At 49.5% G+C, this 17,678-nt stretch overlaps 2 protein-coding genes across 2 annotated transcripts; both read right to left on the bottom strand.

The window, feature by feature from the left end:
- Positions 1-5,108: 5,108 nt before the first annotated feature.
- On the bottom strand, positions 5,109-10,321 carry LOC117193667. Its single transcript, XM_033398403.1, has 3 exons — positions 10,073-10,321; positions 9,848-10,008; positions 5,109-5,332 (listed from the first exon to the last, which is right to left on the bottom strand). Exons 1-3 carry the CDS (start codon positions 10,143-10,145, stop codon positions 5,231-5,233), a joined length of 336 nt encoding a protein of 111 aa, XP_033254294.1. The 5' UTR covers positions 10,146-10,321; the 3' UTR covers positions 5,109-5,230.
- A 5,969-nt stretch (positions 10,322-16,290) lies between these two features.
- On the bottom strand, positions 16,291-16,968 carry LOC117193668. The gene is made up of 2 exons (XM_033398405.1): positions 16,780-16,968; positions 16,291-16,706 (listed from the first exon to the last, which is right to left on the bottom strand). The coding sequence occupies exons 1-2, from the start codon at positions 16,850-16,852 to the stop codon at positions 16,444-16,446; spliced, it is 336 nt and encodes a 111-aa protein (XP_033254296.1). The 5' UTR covers positions 16,853-16,968; the 3' UTR covers positions 16,291-16,443.
- Positions 16,969-17,678: the final 710 nt, after the last annotated feature.

The raw sequence follows: 17,678 nt of genomic DNA, 5'->3' as shown, positions 1-17,678 counted from the left end.
GTAGTGCGTAGCCCGCCAGTTATGCATAGCTCTGCCATGCGTTGAACTCTGCTGAGTTTATTGAGGCATGTCCTTCTGTCCAAGGCTGGCCACCATACCACCACTCCATAGAGCATGATTGGTCGTATGATGGCGGTGTAGAGCCACCGAACTATATAGGGGGTCATTCCCCATTTTAGTCCGATGGCTTTCCTGCAAGTATAGAGGGCCACTGTGGCCTTCTTTACTCTATCCTCTATGCTCAATTTCCAATCGAGCTTTCTATCGAGGATTAGGCCAAGATACTTGGCGTTGTTGCTGAAGACTAGCGTTTCCCCACATAGTCTTGGGGAATCAGTACCGGAACTTTGTACTTCCTAGTGAAAAGCACCAGTTCCGTTTTAGACGGGTTGACGCCTAACCCGCATTTGTCTGCCCATTTCGACATTTTCGTGAGAGTACTTGTCATGCACTCACACAATGTCTGCGGAAATTTTCCGGAGAATGCTATGGCAACATCGTCCGCGTACGCCACCACACGGCAGCCACCCCCCTCTATCTCCCGCAGCAGTGTGTTCACTGCCACGTTCCATAGGAGGGGCGAGAGGACTGCGGTGTGCCTCTGCTGACAAATCTGGTACACGTTGACGTCCCCAGTGATGCCTCAACCGTCCTGCATTGTAGCATCTGATCGATCAGGCTCACCGTCCTGGAGTCAACGCCCAGATCCGTCAGTGCGCCCGTGATGGCGGTCGGAAGGATGTTGTTAAAGGCGCCTTCTATGTCGAGGAAGGCTACTAGGGTGTACTCCTTAAAATTAAGGGATGCTTTGATGATCGATGTGATCGAGTGTAGGGCCGTTTCGGTGGATCTTCCCTTCCGATAGGCATGCTGGGAGTCTGAGATCAGACTGGACGGAATGCACGCCGTTAGATGCAGCCCCAGGAGCCGCTCCATCGCCTTTAGAAGAAAAGACGTTAGACTTATGGGTCTGAAATCTTTTGGGGCAGTGTGCGAGGGCTTGCCTGCCTTGGGTATGAATACGACTTTGGTCTGAAGCCAGGTGTCAGGAATGCACCCGTTGGGAGAAGATTCCCTCGTAAATTATTTTGAGCCAGTTAATGGCTTTATGTCCCGCGTGAATCAGTTGGGCAGGGAAAATGCCGTCTGGCCCCGCGGACTTGTAGGGTTTAAAGCTTCTGATCGCCCAGGAAATGTTCTCCTGGCTTAGCAGTCCCAAGATGGCATTTGAGGCGACAGAAGGAGGCGCGAGGTAGTTGGGTCTGTTTTCATCGCAGCCAGGGAAGTGGGTATTTAGGAGAAGATTTAGCGACTCCTCGCTGGACGTAGTCCACGACTGGTCGGTGTTCTTCAAGTAGCCCAGGGTGGGTGTTGTCTTCGAGAGAACTCTGCGCAAGCGTGAGGCTTCTGAGTTACTCTCGATTTCGCTGCAGAACTTACGCCAGGAGGCGCGTTTGGCTTTTCTAAGTTCTTTGTTGTAGGTTGACAGACTGGCCTTGTATTCGGCCCAGTTTTGCTCAACGTTTTCAGCCTTAGCTTTATTGAAGAGTCTCCGGGAGGCTTTCCGGAGTTCACCCAGTTTCGGATTCCACCATTCAGGTTTCTTCCGGCCTCTGTTCTTGCCAGAGGGGCATGCTTTGTCGAGCGCCTTATTGCAGGCGTCGGTAAAGATCTTAAGAAGACGAGTCGTGGCCTCCGTGGAGAACTCCTCCTCAGATGGGGGCTCAGGGAGAACACGACAGAGGTAATCAGAGTACCGAGTCCAGTTTGTCCGCCTGATGTTTCGGAATCGGACTGGCTTCGGTACTGAGAAGGAGAAGACAGTTTCCACGTACCTGTGGTCCGAGAAGGAGTGCTCTTCCAGGACCCTCCAGGATACAATGTTACGCTGTATCTCATGAGAGGCAAGCGTGAGGTCCAGGACCTCCTTGCGGTTTTTAATGATAAAGGTGGGATCACTACCCCGGTTTAGTAAGACCATCTGAGTGGTCAGTAAGTAACTGAAAAGGTACTCACCCCTTTCGTTTGTGTCAGTGCTTCCCCACTGACAGTGATGTGCATTGGCATCGCACCCCACAATTAGGCCGATGTCCTTGGCCGAGCAGTCTGCGATTAGAGCCCGGAGAGGCGCGTGTGGAGGGGGGTCTGGTTGTTCATGCCCCATGTATGCGGAGCAGATCCTCAGTGAGCTCTCCTGGCCTTCGAGGCTCACTGCGGTGTGGTCTTCATTGCTGAAATTTGGGAGCAAAAATAGGTGCAACTCTCTTTTTGCAAGAATGCAGGTACGAATTTTACCTGCGGTTTCAGCTACATATAGCTTGTAGTCAGAAGTCCTCAGACCGGAAACCCTGTTTCCGAGGATCCAGGGCTCCTGAATGAGGACTATGTCGGCTCCACCCTTGGCCAGGTGGAGCAGTAGAGCAGCGCATGCTGCCTTACAATGGTGGAGGTTTATCTGCAGGAGCGTCAACGACATTCCTGAGGCTCGCCTCCACCATTGTTGCTTCTAGATCGCTGTCAGGGGACTCCGGCTCCTCCCCGACAACGATGTGGCTGAGACCTCTGGCTAGGTCGCTCTCGTCGAACGCGTAGTCGTCCAAGATATCGTCCGACATCATGGACGCCGCATCCGACGCCGGGTTGTCTTCCTCGCACGAGGCCCCCTCTTTCGGGATCTCCGGCAGCTCCGGGTCTGGCTCGACCTCCGCTTGCCTGCCCTTGCGATCGGACTTGTAAGTGGATATGGTGACCTTCTTGTAGCCATAATCCACTACACCGTCCGACTTTGCGAGGAGATCAATGGATTCCTCATTTAGGACGAGGATAATCTGGCGCCTCTGCCCTTGGATATCCTCCACCTTTGCCACCTTCCAATCGGCTGTAGGAAGGTGGGGGTTGCAGACCTGCAGTAACCTGAGGATCTTCTCCGGCTCTGCAGGCTTAGCCGAGACCCACGCTCTGGCTCTCGGGCGACTAGGGACATCTTCCCACTTCACGGCCTCCAGTTTCGCCCCTGGATAGACCTCTTTTAGGGCCGCCACCGCCTTCATGTAGAGGGCCGCAGAGCGAGCGTCTTGGCAGGCGATGGCTTTCACCTTGCCTTGATGCCACCCTGCATCCTCACACTTTGGCGGTGGTCCGCCGTTCTCCTCCAGTTCCAGTAGGAACCGGTCCTGGAGCTCGTTCTCCACCAGGTGCCACTTATCGCGAGGGACATGGCCGTCCTCGGCGCCCCTGTCCAGGACACCGATCAGGGTCCTGCCCCTCGCCACCTCAGCGAACGACCGGTTCGTGAGGTGGGTCTTCACCCGCTTGGCTTGCTGGGCTTGGCCTGGCTGATTTGCGGGGTCCTCCGCTGAGCGTTGCCGCTTGTTGGCGGCCTTGGCTGCGCCCTTTCCGGCTTTGGCTGGCTGGAACAGTGGAAGGATTGAGCAGGCCCACAGACTCTGCTCCTTTCCTTCGGCTGACGCCTTGAAGTTCGGGTCTTCGTTGGACAGGATGAAAGCCGCTCGTCTCCTGTCCTGGTACGACGGCTTTCCACCCCGTGGTGCAGAGACGCTGCCCGCCGGGGCTCCCATGGGTTCTTCGGTCCCGGTGCGCTTACCAGCCGCGATTACGCTCTGCTTGGCAGCCACCCCGGTATCTGCTTCGCCCTTGGAGCCACCCGACTTGGAAGGACCCGATTGGCTTTTCGGGCCCCCCCTCGCTGCGGCTGCTGCTTGAAGACGGTGGACCGACTCAGTCTCCTTCCCCGTCTTCTTTGGACCCGGTTTCCCAGGCGCTGGTGCAGAGGGATTGGCTTGTCCCTCCGGTACTTTAAGAGGAGTACCGAGCTCCTTTGCGGCTTTGTTGGTTTTTATATGTTTATTATTTGGCATAGTAGTTCCCACGAGTAGGCGGGAAGGGGATGGTCACCCGAGGCATAGCCCGCTTGCCCCGGGAAGCCTGATTTAAACTGGAGGTCGGCAGGTATCCAGAGTCCGCATATTAGCGACCGGGCACCCCCCCGGCCATGCATCCCTCGGCATATAACAGTGTCACCTTGGATTGGGGTAATTTCACTGAGAGTTTTCTTCTCTCCGCCCGACTACCATTCGCCAGCATCCTAGCAGAGACATGACCGTGCTAGGACCTGTTTCCAGCCGCCCTCACGGGGAGAGTATAGTCGCACTTCCACCGGTGTGCACAGTTACGGCGGGTGACGGTTCGCTCGCAACCCTCTGTGTCCTAGGGGGGGGTGTGAGACGCAGACCGCACCGGGTATTACTAACCGGAGCGGCTGCGCCTCAGTTCCGAGTTCACAGTTGTGCGAGCCGACCCGTCATCCGTTTGTCCCCCTGTAGCACCCGATGGCTGAAGGCCTTCCTAAATAATAGAAAATATTCTTCGAAGGGGAGCAGTATGTGTGTTAGAAAAATAATAATAAAATCGAAAGTAATAAAAATGATATATGTATTCATCTATGTGTACAGTCTTCTTGCAGCAAATAAAACTTGTTGTTTCTTCTTTCATTATTGAACAAAATGGTCGTCTCGTCGTTTTACTTCTTCGTTAATGAACTTAAGCCTTTTTCTTCTTAATGTGTTTTGTTTTTTGGATTTGTTTCTTAGGAACAGCAAAAAAAAGTTAATCAAAAATAAATTAAAACTTAAATAGAAAATAGTTTTGTTTGATAGTTGTGTTGTTGTGGTTGTTTCAAAAAGGTTAAATTCTAAATTATAGCGTACATTTAAGGTAGTTCATTTAAATGCGGTGCTGGAGCAGCACGTGGACAACACCAATGTTGGCTATGCCAAGGTGATGGGCGAGGTGGCCGAACTGAAGGAGGAGAGTGTGTGACTGGAGGCGTACGTGAAGGGTCTGCGCCAGAAGCTGGTTGCAGCCCTCAATGGTGTCCCATTGCCTCCGCTGGAACCGTCCGGTCCGAGCGTTGGCAACATTGACAGGTATATGCATCACTTGGCCGGCCTCACTGGCCAGCCGCACAATACTATGCTCCTCAAAGCAAGAGAAGCTCTGCGCAAAGTAGACATCCCCACTCTGCTCAAGTCCTAGTATTCTTTTGGATGAAACGATGGTACAGTGCGGTATTTTTAATTGCTTTAGCCTTAGGATCCATCCACACCCGTGCACATGTATGAGTGTTCTCATGGAATGTGTATGTAGTATTTCAGACGTATGTTATATGTTTTATAAACCCGTGTGAATCGTGTGATTATCCGTTGCTCGACTACTTCTGGGATGTGTCACCGACGCTATTGGGCAGGGAGCTCTCCGTGTCGCGTGATGGTGGGGTTTTAATGGAGTAATGCCTGGACGACCCAGACTCGTTGTATTTATTTATTTATTAAATTAACAAATTATCTGTTAATAATGGTACTTAGTTACTAAAGGCGGAAAAAGATAAGTTAAAAGTTAGCTAAATTTAAATGATTATAAATATTGCATGCAATTAGTTTAAGAGACAGTTCAGGGGATAGGGTTAGACAGAGGGAGTTATAATTATGGCATAAAACCCTAAAAGGTTCATGATCAGCATAATTAGACCTACATATGGGTAGACGGATAGGCCTAAAAGTACGGGTAGGTCTGGATGGAACGGCCAAGTCAATCTGACCCAAGAGAGTTTGGGAGTCAACAGTCCCAAGAAGGAGCTTGTGCACGAACATTACGCCATTGCATATTCTGCGATGGTGCAACGATGGCAGGTCAATAAGATTTAGCCTAGACCGGTAGGGTGGCAAGATTCTACCCGAGTCCCAGTTAAAGTTCCGAAGGGCAAAAATTAAAAATTGCTTTTGCACGGATTCAATAACAGCCTGCTGCTCTTTATACTGCGGGCTCCACACACAAGAACAATACTCCAATATAGGACGTACTAACGAGATGTACAATTGTTTCGTAACGTACGGGTCGTCAAACTCCTTGGACCAACGCTTGATGAACGCTAAAACACCCTTAGCTTTATTTACAGTTGCAGCTATATGGGTGTTGAAACACATCTTATGATCAAAAAGGACTCCGAGGTCATTTGAACTCGAAATTCGCTCAAGGACATGATTTCCTAGAACATATGAGACAAAATGAGGAGCGCGACGGTAAAATGTCATAAGTTTGCATTTGGAAAGGTTCAGAAAAAGAAGATTAGTTGAACACCACAATAGTAGTTCACTTAGATCAAGTTGAAGGCGTGTGTGCAAATACCAATCAGAGTAAGAAAGACAGATTTTGACATCATCAGCATACATTAGTGTAGTAGAGTATGTTATAACTTGAGGAAGGTCGTTCACAAATAAAATAAACAGAAGCGGGCCCAGATGACTTCCCTGTGGCACACCTGAAGTAACATTAACAGTATTTGACAACACGTTAGAAAACAAAACACGTTGAGTACGGTTAGAGAGATAGGACAAAATCCAATCTAGAAGATTCGTTGGGAACCCTAATAAAGAGAGCTTTTGAATAAGCAGAGCATGGTTCACAGAATCGAATGCCTTGCTGAAGTCCGTAAAAACAACATCCGTCTGCAAACCAATTTGAAAACCACGGTGGATTAGGTTAGAAAACTCAAGAAGGTTAGTCGATGTTGAACGATGTCTGAAAAAACCGTGTTGCGACGGAGATATCAAGCTGCAACAAAGATGTTGCAGTTGCCGGGTGACCAGGAACTCAAGAAGCTTCGGGATGGCGGAAAGCTTTGCGATACCACGATAGTTTTCAATGTTTGATCTTGAACCTTTTTTGTGAAGCGGAATGATGTAGGACTCATTCCAAATTACTGGGAGACAAGACTGTGCCAAGGAGAGGTTGAAGAGAAAGGTCAAGGGTTTGCAAAGGGACTGGGCACAGTGTTTTAAGATGCAACTTGGTACCTTATCTGGACCCGCAGAAAACGATATGTCCATAGATGACAAACCTTCAAGAACAACGCTTTCCTCGAAAAAGGGCAGAAAAATACTGTTAGCTTGAGGTAGCTGGTACGGATACGGAGTGGATGCGTTGTAAATATGAGACGAGTACGTTGTTTGGAAAAAGTTAGCGAATAAATTTGCAATACCAACAGCAGAAGCTTCTGTTTTGTTCTGGTAATGAAGGGACGGAGGAAAAACGTTTGACTTGCGCTTAGAATTATCAAACGAATAGAATTTTTTAGGATCACTACGAAAATTACTACTACATTGTGAAAGGTAATGATTATAACACTGACTATTGACGGCAAGGAACAGAGAGCGAGCGGAGGAGTATAGAGCTAAGGCCAACGTGGAGCCCGACTTCTGGTACTTTTTATAGAGCCGGGATTTATTATTTTTTAAGTATGACAAATACTTGGAGAACCAGGGAGGCTTGGACGATACAGGTACAGTGATATCTGGAACAAACGTATTAAGGGCGGAGTAAATAGAACTATAAAACGAGTTAACAGTTGCATCTATGTTCGGTAATGAATAAAGAAACGACCAATCAACACGCGAGAGATGTAGATCTAAATCAATAAAGTTTGTTTTGCGAAAACACTTTATGTGACAAGGAGCCATGGAACTGTCAGCACCTCCAGATTGTGTACACTCCAGTGATATCAACAAAGTTGGATGGTAAGGATCTTCAGGGAGAGATATTGGGCTTGCTCTAGATACAGTAGCAAGAGAACCATCGTTAACAAAAACGAGGTCAAGAAGTCTGTCCCTAATGTTTTTAACGGCATTAATTTGGACAAGGGAAATATCCGTTAGCCCATTGATAAAGTCATTATGGCAATTGGGAAACAACAGGTTAGCGTCATTACAAGGCAGCCAAGAAAGAAATGGGAGGTTAAAGTCCCCCATGACAATAATTCGATCATTGCACCCTAATGTAGAAACAACATTATTAATTGCTGAAAGGTGGTGTAAGTAAAGCTCAGCATCAGACCTGGGAGGAATGTAAGAGCAGGTTAAATAGAAAAATGCGGAGCCAACACGAACTTTGACTGCAACAAATTCAATTCCATGAATGTTATTGAATGGGAATAACTCAGATGAGAAAACAGATTTAACGGCAATAAGAACCCCACCTGCAAAAGATGGGCGGTCCATTCTATAAATAGTGTAACTATCAATGAAAATTTCGTGATCATTGACAGAGGAGTTAAGCCAGGTTTCGGTAAACGCGATGGCATCGAAATCAAAGGACGCGCTATTAGTATGAATTTGACGCAACTTTCCCAGCAAACTGCGAACGTTCTGATAGTGCATGGAAAAATAGTACATCAGTTTTTTGGAGCATGTTCGGTAATTCTTGGATTCGAGTTCGAATCTTTGAGAAGGAACTCATGCACAATTGTATGCTCAGGCCATATTGACGGTTCTAGAGAACAGGATAGTAAAGAATCAGGGAGAAGAATTTTAAATGATGATATGTTGCGCTTATGTTTAAATGAAAATTTAGTCACAACTATATCAACAGGCGAAGTGTTAAGTTTAGTGGCAAGATGTTGTTTAACATCCTCCGTTGTAGCCTCAGGAATAAGACGAGAAACAAATATTGCTTTCCGAGGGACCACTGCTTTAAGTTGAAGTCCCGAGCGAGATCGAGATGGTGGAGCCACACCTAAAAGAGACCTCGGTACAAGGGCAGAGGAATTGGCAGCAATGGCTGTAGCAGGAATTGGAGTAGGAATTGCAGCAGGAATTGGAGCAGGAATTGGAGCAAAAATTGGCAAGACGTCGTCAGCAACCAGCACACCCGCACTAGGAGCACTCACCGCGTCAGAAGTGACGGCCACAGAAACTGCAGGGATGGGATTGATGCTGTTGGGGAGTTGGGTGCTCGAAGGAAGCACATTGCTCGGTGTAAAGAACTCCGGAGCCACCGTTGGCGGATTTACAGACAACGGCGTGGCATGCCTACACGGAAATGCTTCCGATGGATGAAGGTGGGAGGCAGGCGTACCAATCGGATTAGGTTGCAAGAGATTGGTATCATTATGCGGAATTTTCCGTCTAGGCGATTCGCTCAAGAGTTTGAGCCCAAGAAACTGTGATTCAAGGGCAAGAAATTTCTCGTTGAGAGCCACAAATTGTTTCCGGACATCCAGAAACCCAGTTCGAGTCTGTCTCATAAATGTGCGCATTTCGGCCTCAATCAGATCAGATTATTCAGCCGGCCAAAATTTCCACCACCAGCACATTTTATGTGGGCAAAAGTGGCGCACAGCCAGCAGCTAAGAAATGAATCACCAATGATAACACCACCGAATTCACATTTCTTTGCACTACAAACGATTGCCATTATTGACAGCAGTAGAATCACTGTGCACGAATAATAAGAGAACGGAGTGAGATCGCAGGTAAAGTAGGAGAGCAGACAGCAGAGCGAGCCAGACAATCAGCTGCAGCGGCAATAATTCAAAGCAGATGATCCAACGAAGTGCAGAAAACGAGCAGTAAACTCACCAAAGCAGAGACACAAAAGAAAAGTCCACAGAGAGGGAGAGTGAGGCAATCCAGAGAGAGTGAGAGCAACAATGCGAGAAGCCCGCGTATGCTCACGAGAGAGTGTGGGCGATGCAAACGCTGATGCGCGAGAACAGTGCACACCGAAGAAGCGATAACGAAAAGCAGACTGGGCAAAAAACAATAACAAATTGCCTGCACGAGTCCGATGTGTTACGTTGCAATATTGAATTTATATTTAACACTTGTTTACAAACAAAACACTGGTGGTTAACACAAAGTAGAATCAAATTAAAGAGATGCGATAATAAATCAAAACAAAGACACAACAATGTTGTATGATATTTAGGCAAAGGGCGGAGAATGCGGGAGCAAGAAAAAAACACAACCGGCTTAAGCAAGAGCTAGAAGCGAATGTTACCCGGCGATTTCCAGGCTTGGGTCCGCTTTGCCCGCCGCAGCAAGATCCGGCGCACCATGAAGAACCCAGCTGCCAACAGGGGAACTATCAAATACGGCTTGCAGAACAGACCCAAAATGAAAAGACTAAACGACATCATCCAATTGATTAGGGTCTCTGTGGGATCAGTCATACAGCTCATACGCTCGAACCAAATCATCTTTCCACTTTCTACACTCACGTTGAACCTGCCAAAGGGTGGCCACCGTAGTATAGATTGCCGTCGAGAGTGTCACCAGCATGCCGTAAATCATGATTTAATTTGTAAGTTTCACCTTACTCGTATTTTACGGGAGAAATAAAATCTGTTGGGGCGAGGCAGCCGTCCACTGACTTTTTTGGTCAGGCTTACTATGTATTGTAACGATTAAGTAGGCTGCCTATTGGGTTTTCATGCTGGGGAATTGACTATAAAAAGTGTGAGTCTTGCTTAGCTCAACACAAAAATTCTTTTGAAAATAAGGCCTTCCTAGGCCGTCAGCCGTCGGGTGCTACAGGGGGATAAACGGATGTCGGGTCGGCTCGTCACAACTGTAGACTCGGAACGGGGCACAGGCGCCTCGGGTTCATGGCTTGCCCTGGATCCAAGGCGACTGTGCTCCGCGTCATAGGATACAGGTGGGCACGAGCGAACCGGCACCCGCCGTAACTGTACACACCGGCGGAAGTGCGACTATACTCTTCCCGTGAGGGCGGCTGGAAACAGGTCCTAGCACGGTCATGTCTCTGCTAGGATGCTGGCGAATGGTAGTCGGGCGGAGAGAAGAAAACTCTCAGTAAAATTACCCCAATCCAAGGTGACACTGTTATATGCCGAGGGATGCATGGCCGGGGGGGTGCCCGGTCGCTAATATGCGGACTCTGGATACCTGCCGACCTCCAGTTTAAATCAGGCTTCCCGGAGCAAGCGGGCTATGCCTCGGGTGACCATCCCCTTCCCGCCTACTCGTGGGAACTTCTATGCCAAATAATAAATATATAAAAACCAACAAAGACGCAAAGGAGCTCGGTACTCCTCTTAAAGTCCCGGAGGGACAAGCCAATCCCTCTGCCCCAGCGCCTGGGAAACCGGGTCCAAAGAAGACGGGGAAGGAGACTGAGTCGGTCCACCGTCTTCAGGCAGCAGCCGCAGCGAGGGGGGGCCCGAAAACCCAATCGGGTCCTTCCAAGTCGGGTGGCTCCAAGGGCGAAGCAGATACCGGGGTGGCTGCCAAGCAGAGCGTAATCGCGGCTGGTAAGCGCACCAGGACCGAAGAACCCATGGGAGCCCCGGCGGGCAGCGTCTCTGCACCACGGGGAGGAAAGCCGTCGTACCAGGACAGGAGACGAGCGGCTTTCATCCTGTCCAACGAAGACCCGAACTTCAAGGCGTCAGCTGAAGGAAAGGAGCAGAGGCTGTGGGCCTGCTCAATCCTTCCACTGTTCCAGCCAGCCAAAGCCGGAAAGGGCGCAGCCAAGGCCCCCAACAAGCGGCAACGCTCAGCGGAGGACCCCGCAAATCAGCCAGGCCAAGCCCAGCAAGCCAAGCTGGTGAAGACCCACCTCACGAACCGGTCGTTCGCTGAGGTGGCGAGGGGCAACACCCTGATCGGTGTCCTGGACAGGGGCGCTGAGGACGGCCATGTCCCTCGCGATAAGTGGCACCTGGTGAAGAACGAGCTCCAGGACCGGTTCCTACTGGAACTGGAGGAGAACGGCGGACCACCGCCAAAGTGTGAGGACGCAGGGTGGCATCAAGGCAGGGTGAAAGCCATCGCCCGCCAAGACGCTCGCTCTGCGGCCCTCTACATGAAGGCGGTGGCGGCCCTAAAAGAGGTCTATCCAGGGGCGAAACTGGAGGCCGTGAAGTGGGAAGATGTCCCTAGTCGCCCGAGAGCCAGAGCGTGGGTCTCGGCTAAGCCTGCAGAGCCTGAGAAGATCCTCAGGTTACTGCAGGTCTGCAACCCCCACCTTCCTACAGCCGATTGGAAGGTGGCAAAGGTGGAGGATATCCAAGGGCAGAGGCGCCAGATTATCCTCGTCCTAAATGAGGAATCGATTGATCTCCTCGCAAAGTCGGACGGTGTATTGGATTATGGCTACAAGAAGGTCACCACATCCACTTACAAGTCCGATCGCAAGGGCAGGCAAGCGGAGGTCGAGCCAGACCCGGAGCTGCCGGAGATCCCGAAAGAGGGGGCCTCGTGCGAGGAAGACAACCCGGCGTCGGATGCGGCGTCCATGATGTCGGACGACATCTTGGACGACTACGCGTTCGACGAGAGCGACCTAGCCAGAGGTCTCAGCCACATCGTTGTCGGGGAGGAGCCGGAGTCCCCTGACAGCGATCTAGAAGCAACAATGGGGGAGGCGAGCCTCAGGAATGTCGTTGACGCTCCTGCAGATAAACCTCCACCATTGTAAGGCAGCATGCGCTGCTCTACTGCTCCACCTGGCCAAGGGTGGAGCCGACATAGTCCTCATTCAGGAGCCCTGGATCCTCGGAAACAGGGTCTCCGGTCTGAGGACTTCTGACTACAAGCTATATGTAGCTGAAACCGCAGGTAAAATTCGTACCTGCATTCTTGCAAAAAGAGAGTTGCACTTATTTTTGCTCCCAAATTTCAGCAATGAAGACCACACCGCAGTGAGCCTCGAAGGCCAGGAGCGCTCACTGAGGATCTGCTCCGCATACATGGGGCATGAACAACCAGACCCCCCTCCACACGCGCCTCTCCGGGCTATAATCGCAGACTGCTCGGCCAAGGACATCGGCCTAATTGTGGGGTGCGATGCCAATGCACATCACTGTCAGTGGGGAAGCACTGACACAAACGAAAGGGGTGAGTACCCTTTCAGTTACTTACTGACCACTCAGATGGTCTTATTAAACCGGGGTAGTGATCCCACCTTTATCATTAAAAACCGCAAGGAGGTCCTGGACCTCACGCTTGCCTCTCATGAGATACAGCGTAACATTGTATCCTGGAGAGTCCTGGAAGAGCACTCCTTCTCGGACCACAGGTACGTGGAAACTGTCTTCTCCTTCTCAGTACCGAAGCCAGTCCGATTCCGGAACATCAGGCGGACAAACTGGACTCGGTACTCTGATTACCTCTGTCGTGTTCTCCCTGAGCCCCCATCTGAGGAGGAGTTCTCCACGGAGGCCACGACTCGTCTTCTTAAGATCTTTACCGACGCCTGCAATAAGGCGCTCGACAAAGCATGCTCCTCTGGCAAGAACAGAGGCCTGAAGAAACCTGAATGGTGGAATCCGAAACTGGGTGAACTCCGGAAAGCCTCCCGGAGACTCTTCAATAAAGCTAAGGCTGAAAACGTTGAGCAAAACTGGGCCGAATACAAGGCCAGTTGTCAACCTACAACAAAGAACTTAGAAAAGCCAAACGCGCCTCCTGGCGTAAGTTCTGCAGCGAAATCGAGAGTAACTCAGAAGCCTCACGCTTGCGCAGAGTTCTCTCGAAGACAGCACCCACCTTGGGCTACTTGAAGAACACCGACCAGTCGTGGACTACGTCCAGCGAGGAGTCGCTAAATCTTCTCCTAAATACCCACTTCCCTGGCTGCGATGAAAACAGACCCAACTACCTCGCGCTTCCTTCTGTCGCCTCAAATGCCATCCTGAGACTGCTAAGCCAGGAGAACATTTCCTGGGCGATAGACAGCTTTAAACCCTACAAGTCCGCGGGGCCAGACGGCATTTTCCCTGCCCAACTTATTCACGCGGGACATAAAGCCATTAACTGGCTCAAAATAATATACGAGGGAATCTTCTACCACGGGTGTATTCCTGACACCTGGCTTCAGACCAAAGTCGTATTCATACCCAAGGCAGGCAAGCCCTCGCACACTGTCCCAAAAGATTTCAGACCCATAAGTCTATCGTCTTTTCTTCTAAAGGCGATGGAGCGGCTCCTGGGGCTGCATCTAACGGCGTGCATTCCGTCCAGTCTGATCTCAGACTCCCAGCATGCCTATCGGAAGGGAAGATCCACCGAAACGGCCCTACACTCGATCACATCGATCATCGAAGCGTTCCTTAATTTTAAGGAGTACACCCTAGTAGCCTTCCTCGACATAGAAGGCGCGTTTAACAACATCCTTCCGATCGCCATCACGGGCGCACTGACGGATCTGGGCGTTGACTCCAGGACGGTGAGCCTGATCGATCAGATGCTACAATGCAGGACGGTTGAGGCATCACTGGGGACGTCAACGTGTACCAGATTTGTCAGCAGAGGCACACCGCAGGGCGGAGTCCTCTCGCCCCTCCTATGGAACGTGGCAGTGAACACACTGCTGCGGGAGATAGAGGGGGTTGGCTGCCGTGTGGTGGCGTACGCGGACGATGTTGCCATAGCATTCTCCGGAAAATTTCCGCAGACGTTGTGTGAGTGCATGACAAGAACTCTCACGAAAATGTCGAAATGGGCAGACAAATGCGGGTTAGGCGTCAACCCGTCTAAAACGGAACTGGTGCTTTTCACTAGGAAGTACAAAGTTCCGGTACTGATTCCCCCAAGACTATGTGGGGAAACGCTAGTCTTCAGCAACAACGCCAAGTATCTTGGCCTAATCCCCGATAGAAAGCTCGATTGGAAATCGAGCATAGAGGATAGAGTAAAGAAGGCCACAGTGGCCCTCTATACTTACTGGAAAGCCATCGGACTAAAATGGGGAATGACCCCCTATATAGTTCGGTGGCTCTACACCGCCATCATACGACCAATCATGCTCTATGGAGTGGTGGTATGGTGGCCAGCCTTGGACAGAAGGACATGCCTCAATAAACTCAGCAGAGTTCAACGCATGGCAGAGCTATGCATAACTGGCGGGCTACGCACTACTCCAGGGGAAGCCCTGGATACTGTGCTGGACCTCTCGTTGGATCTCATGGGAAAGAAGGTGGCAACACTTTCCGCCCTCAGAATGAGAGAAGCCAGACTGTGGAAAGCATCCGCGGTTGGGCACTCGGACAGAGAGGACAGATTACTGTATCCCCAGTGATCACCTCTCGACGCCCTTCCAGGTATCAATCCCATCTAGGGAGGACTGGGAGATGGGCGAACCAGGACCTGCAAATGCGGTCCACTTCTACACTGATGGCTCAAAGCTAGACGGCCGCGTGGGAGGCGGAGTCTACTGCAGCGAGCTGAACATCAGTCATTGCTTCAGGCTCCCGGATCACTGTAGTGTGTTCCAAGCGGAGGTTGAAGCCATCAAGGAGGCCATTTCGATCGTCTCCAAACTACTTCTAGATACGCACTTAGTGTGCGTCTTCTCGGACAGCCAAGCAGCTATCAAAGCTCTAGGCTCAATATCGAGCCTATCCCTCATAACGACTTCTGCAGGAGTTGTCGCGACGAGGAGGAGGAGGAATCGGTCCCCCACTTCTTCTGCCACTGCCCGGCCCTTGGAAATCGTCGTCTTCGTATTCTCGGGGCCGCTTTCCTCACGGACATTTCGGACCTGTCCGTAATCAAACCAGGGACCTTGTCCAAATACATCCAAGCCACCGGATGGGACTGCCCTTAACCTGCAGTAGTATGCTCTCACGGCTCGGGCAACGCGAAGGGGCACATGCCCATGCGGCAACACAACGGACCTTTTATAGGTCCAAGTGAGCTTGGGGGCGGGAGGCTCTTATCCCCCGGCTACCGCCTTAACCTAACCTAACCTAAGGCCTGCCTAAATAATAGAAAATATTCTTCGAAGGGGAGCAGTATGTGTGTTAGAAAAATAATAATAAAATCGAAAGTAATAAAAATGATATATGTATTCATCTATGTGTACAGTCTTCTTGCAGCAAATAAAACTTGTTGTTTCTTTTTTTATTATTGAACAAAATGGTCGTCTCGTCGTTTTACTTCTTCGTTAATGAACTTAAGCCTTTTTCTTCTTAGTGTGTTTTGTTTTTTGGATTTGTTTCTTAGGAACAGCAAAAAAAAAGTTAATCAAAAATAAATTAAAACTTAAATAGAAAATAGTTTTGTTTGATAGTTGTGTTGTTGTGGTTGTTTCAAAAAGGTTAAATTCTAAATTATAGCGTACATTTAAGGTGGTACATTTAAATGCGGTGCTGGAGCAGCACGTGGACAACACCAATGTTGGCTATGCCAAGGTGATGGGCGAGGTGGCCGAACTGAAGGAGGAGAATGTGCGACTGGAGGCGTACGTGAAGGGTCTGCGCCAGAAGCTGGTTGCAGCCCTCAATGGTGTCCCATTGCCTCCGCTGGAACCGTCCGGTCCGAGCGTTGGCAACATTGACAGGTATATGCATCACTTGGCCGGCCTCACTGGCCAGCCGCACAATACTATGCTCCTCAAAGCAAGAGACGCTCTGCGCAAAGTAGACATCCCCACTCTGCTCAAGTCCTAGTATTCTTTTGGATGAAACGATGGTACAGTGCAGTATTTTTTAATTTCTTTAGTCTAAGGATCCATCCACACCCGTGCACATGTATGAGTGTTCTCATGGAATGTGTATGTAGTATTTCAGACGTATGTTATATGTTTTATAAACCCGTGTGAATCGTGTGATTATCCGTTGCTCGACTACTTCTGGGATGTGTCACCGACGCTATTGGGCAGGGAGCTCTCCGTGTCGCGTGATGGTGCGGTTTTAATGGAGTAATGCCTGGACGACCCAGACTCGTTGTTACCCGGCGATTTCCAGGCTTGGGTCCGCTTTGCCCGCCGCAGCAAGATCCGGCGCACCATGAAGAACCCAGCTGCCAACAGGGGAACTATCAAATACGGCTTGCAGAACAGACCCAAAATGAAAAGACTAAACGACATCATCCAATTGATTAGGGTCTCTGTGGGATCAGATCAGACAGTCATACAGCTCATACGATCGAACCAAATCATCTTTCCACTTTCTACACTCACGTTGAACCTGCCAAAGGGTGGACTCCGTAGTATAGATTGCCGTCGAGAGTGTCACCAGCATGCCGTAAATCATGATTTACTCGTATTTTACGGGAGAAATAAAATCTGTTGGGGCGAGGCAGCCGTCCACTGACTTTTTTGGTCAGGCTTACTATGTATTGTAACGATTAAGTAGGCTGCCTATTGGTTTTTCATGCTGGGGAATTGAGTATAAGAAGTGTGAGTCTTGCTTAGCTCAACACAAAAATTCTTTTGAAAATAAGGCCTTCCTAAATAATAGAAAATATTCTTCGAAGGGGAGCAGTATGTGTGTTAGAAAAGTAATAATAAAATCGAAAGTAATAAAAATGATATATGTATTCATCTATGTGTACAGTCTTCTTGCAGCAAATAAAACTTGTTGTTTCTTCTTTTATTATTGAACAAAATGGTCGTCTCGTCGTTTTACTTCTTCGTTAATGAACTTAAGCCTTTTTATACCCGATACTCAAAATGAGTATTGGGGTATATTAGATTTGTGGTAAAAGTGGATGTGTGTATCGTCCATTCTTGATCAGCATCAATAGCCGAGTCGATTGAGCCCTGTCTGTCTGTCCGTCTGTCCGTCCGTCCGTCCGTCCGTCCCCTTCAGCGTCTAGTGCTCAAAGACTATAAGAGCTAGAGCAACGATGTTTTGGATCCAGACTTCTGTGATATGTCACTGCTACAAAAATATTTCAAAAATTCGCCCCGCCCACAACCGCCCCCACAAAGGACGAACATCTGTGGCATCCACATTTTTAAAGATACGATAAAACCAAAAACGCAGAATCGTAGAGGATGACTATATGTTTTAGAGTGTAAGAAAACAATTTCATTTTTTCTCGCTCTGTCTCTCTCTAACACACAGGTTTCATGGT

Source organism: Drosophila miranda, assembly GCF_003369915.1.
Source record: "Drosophila miranda strain MSH22 chromosome Y unlocalized genomic scaffold, D.miranda_PacBio2.1 Contig_Y2_pilon, whole genome shotgun sequence".
Taxonomy (NCBI): domain Eukaryota; kingdom Metazoa; phylum Arthropoda; class Insecta; order Diptera; family Drosophilidae; genus Drosophila; species Drosophila miranda.
Note: the sequence above shows the minus strand (reverse complement) of the source record. Positions and strands in the feature narration are given on the sequence as shown.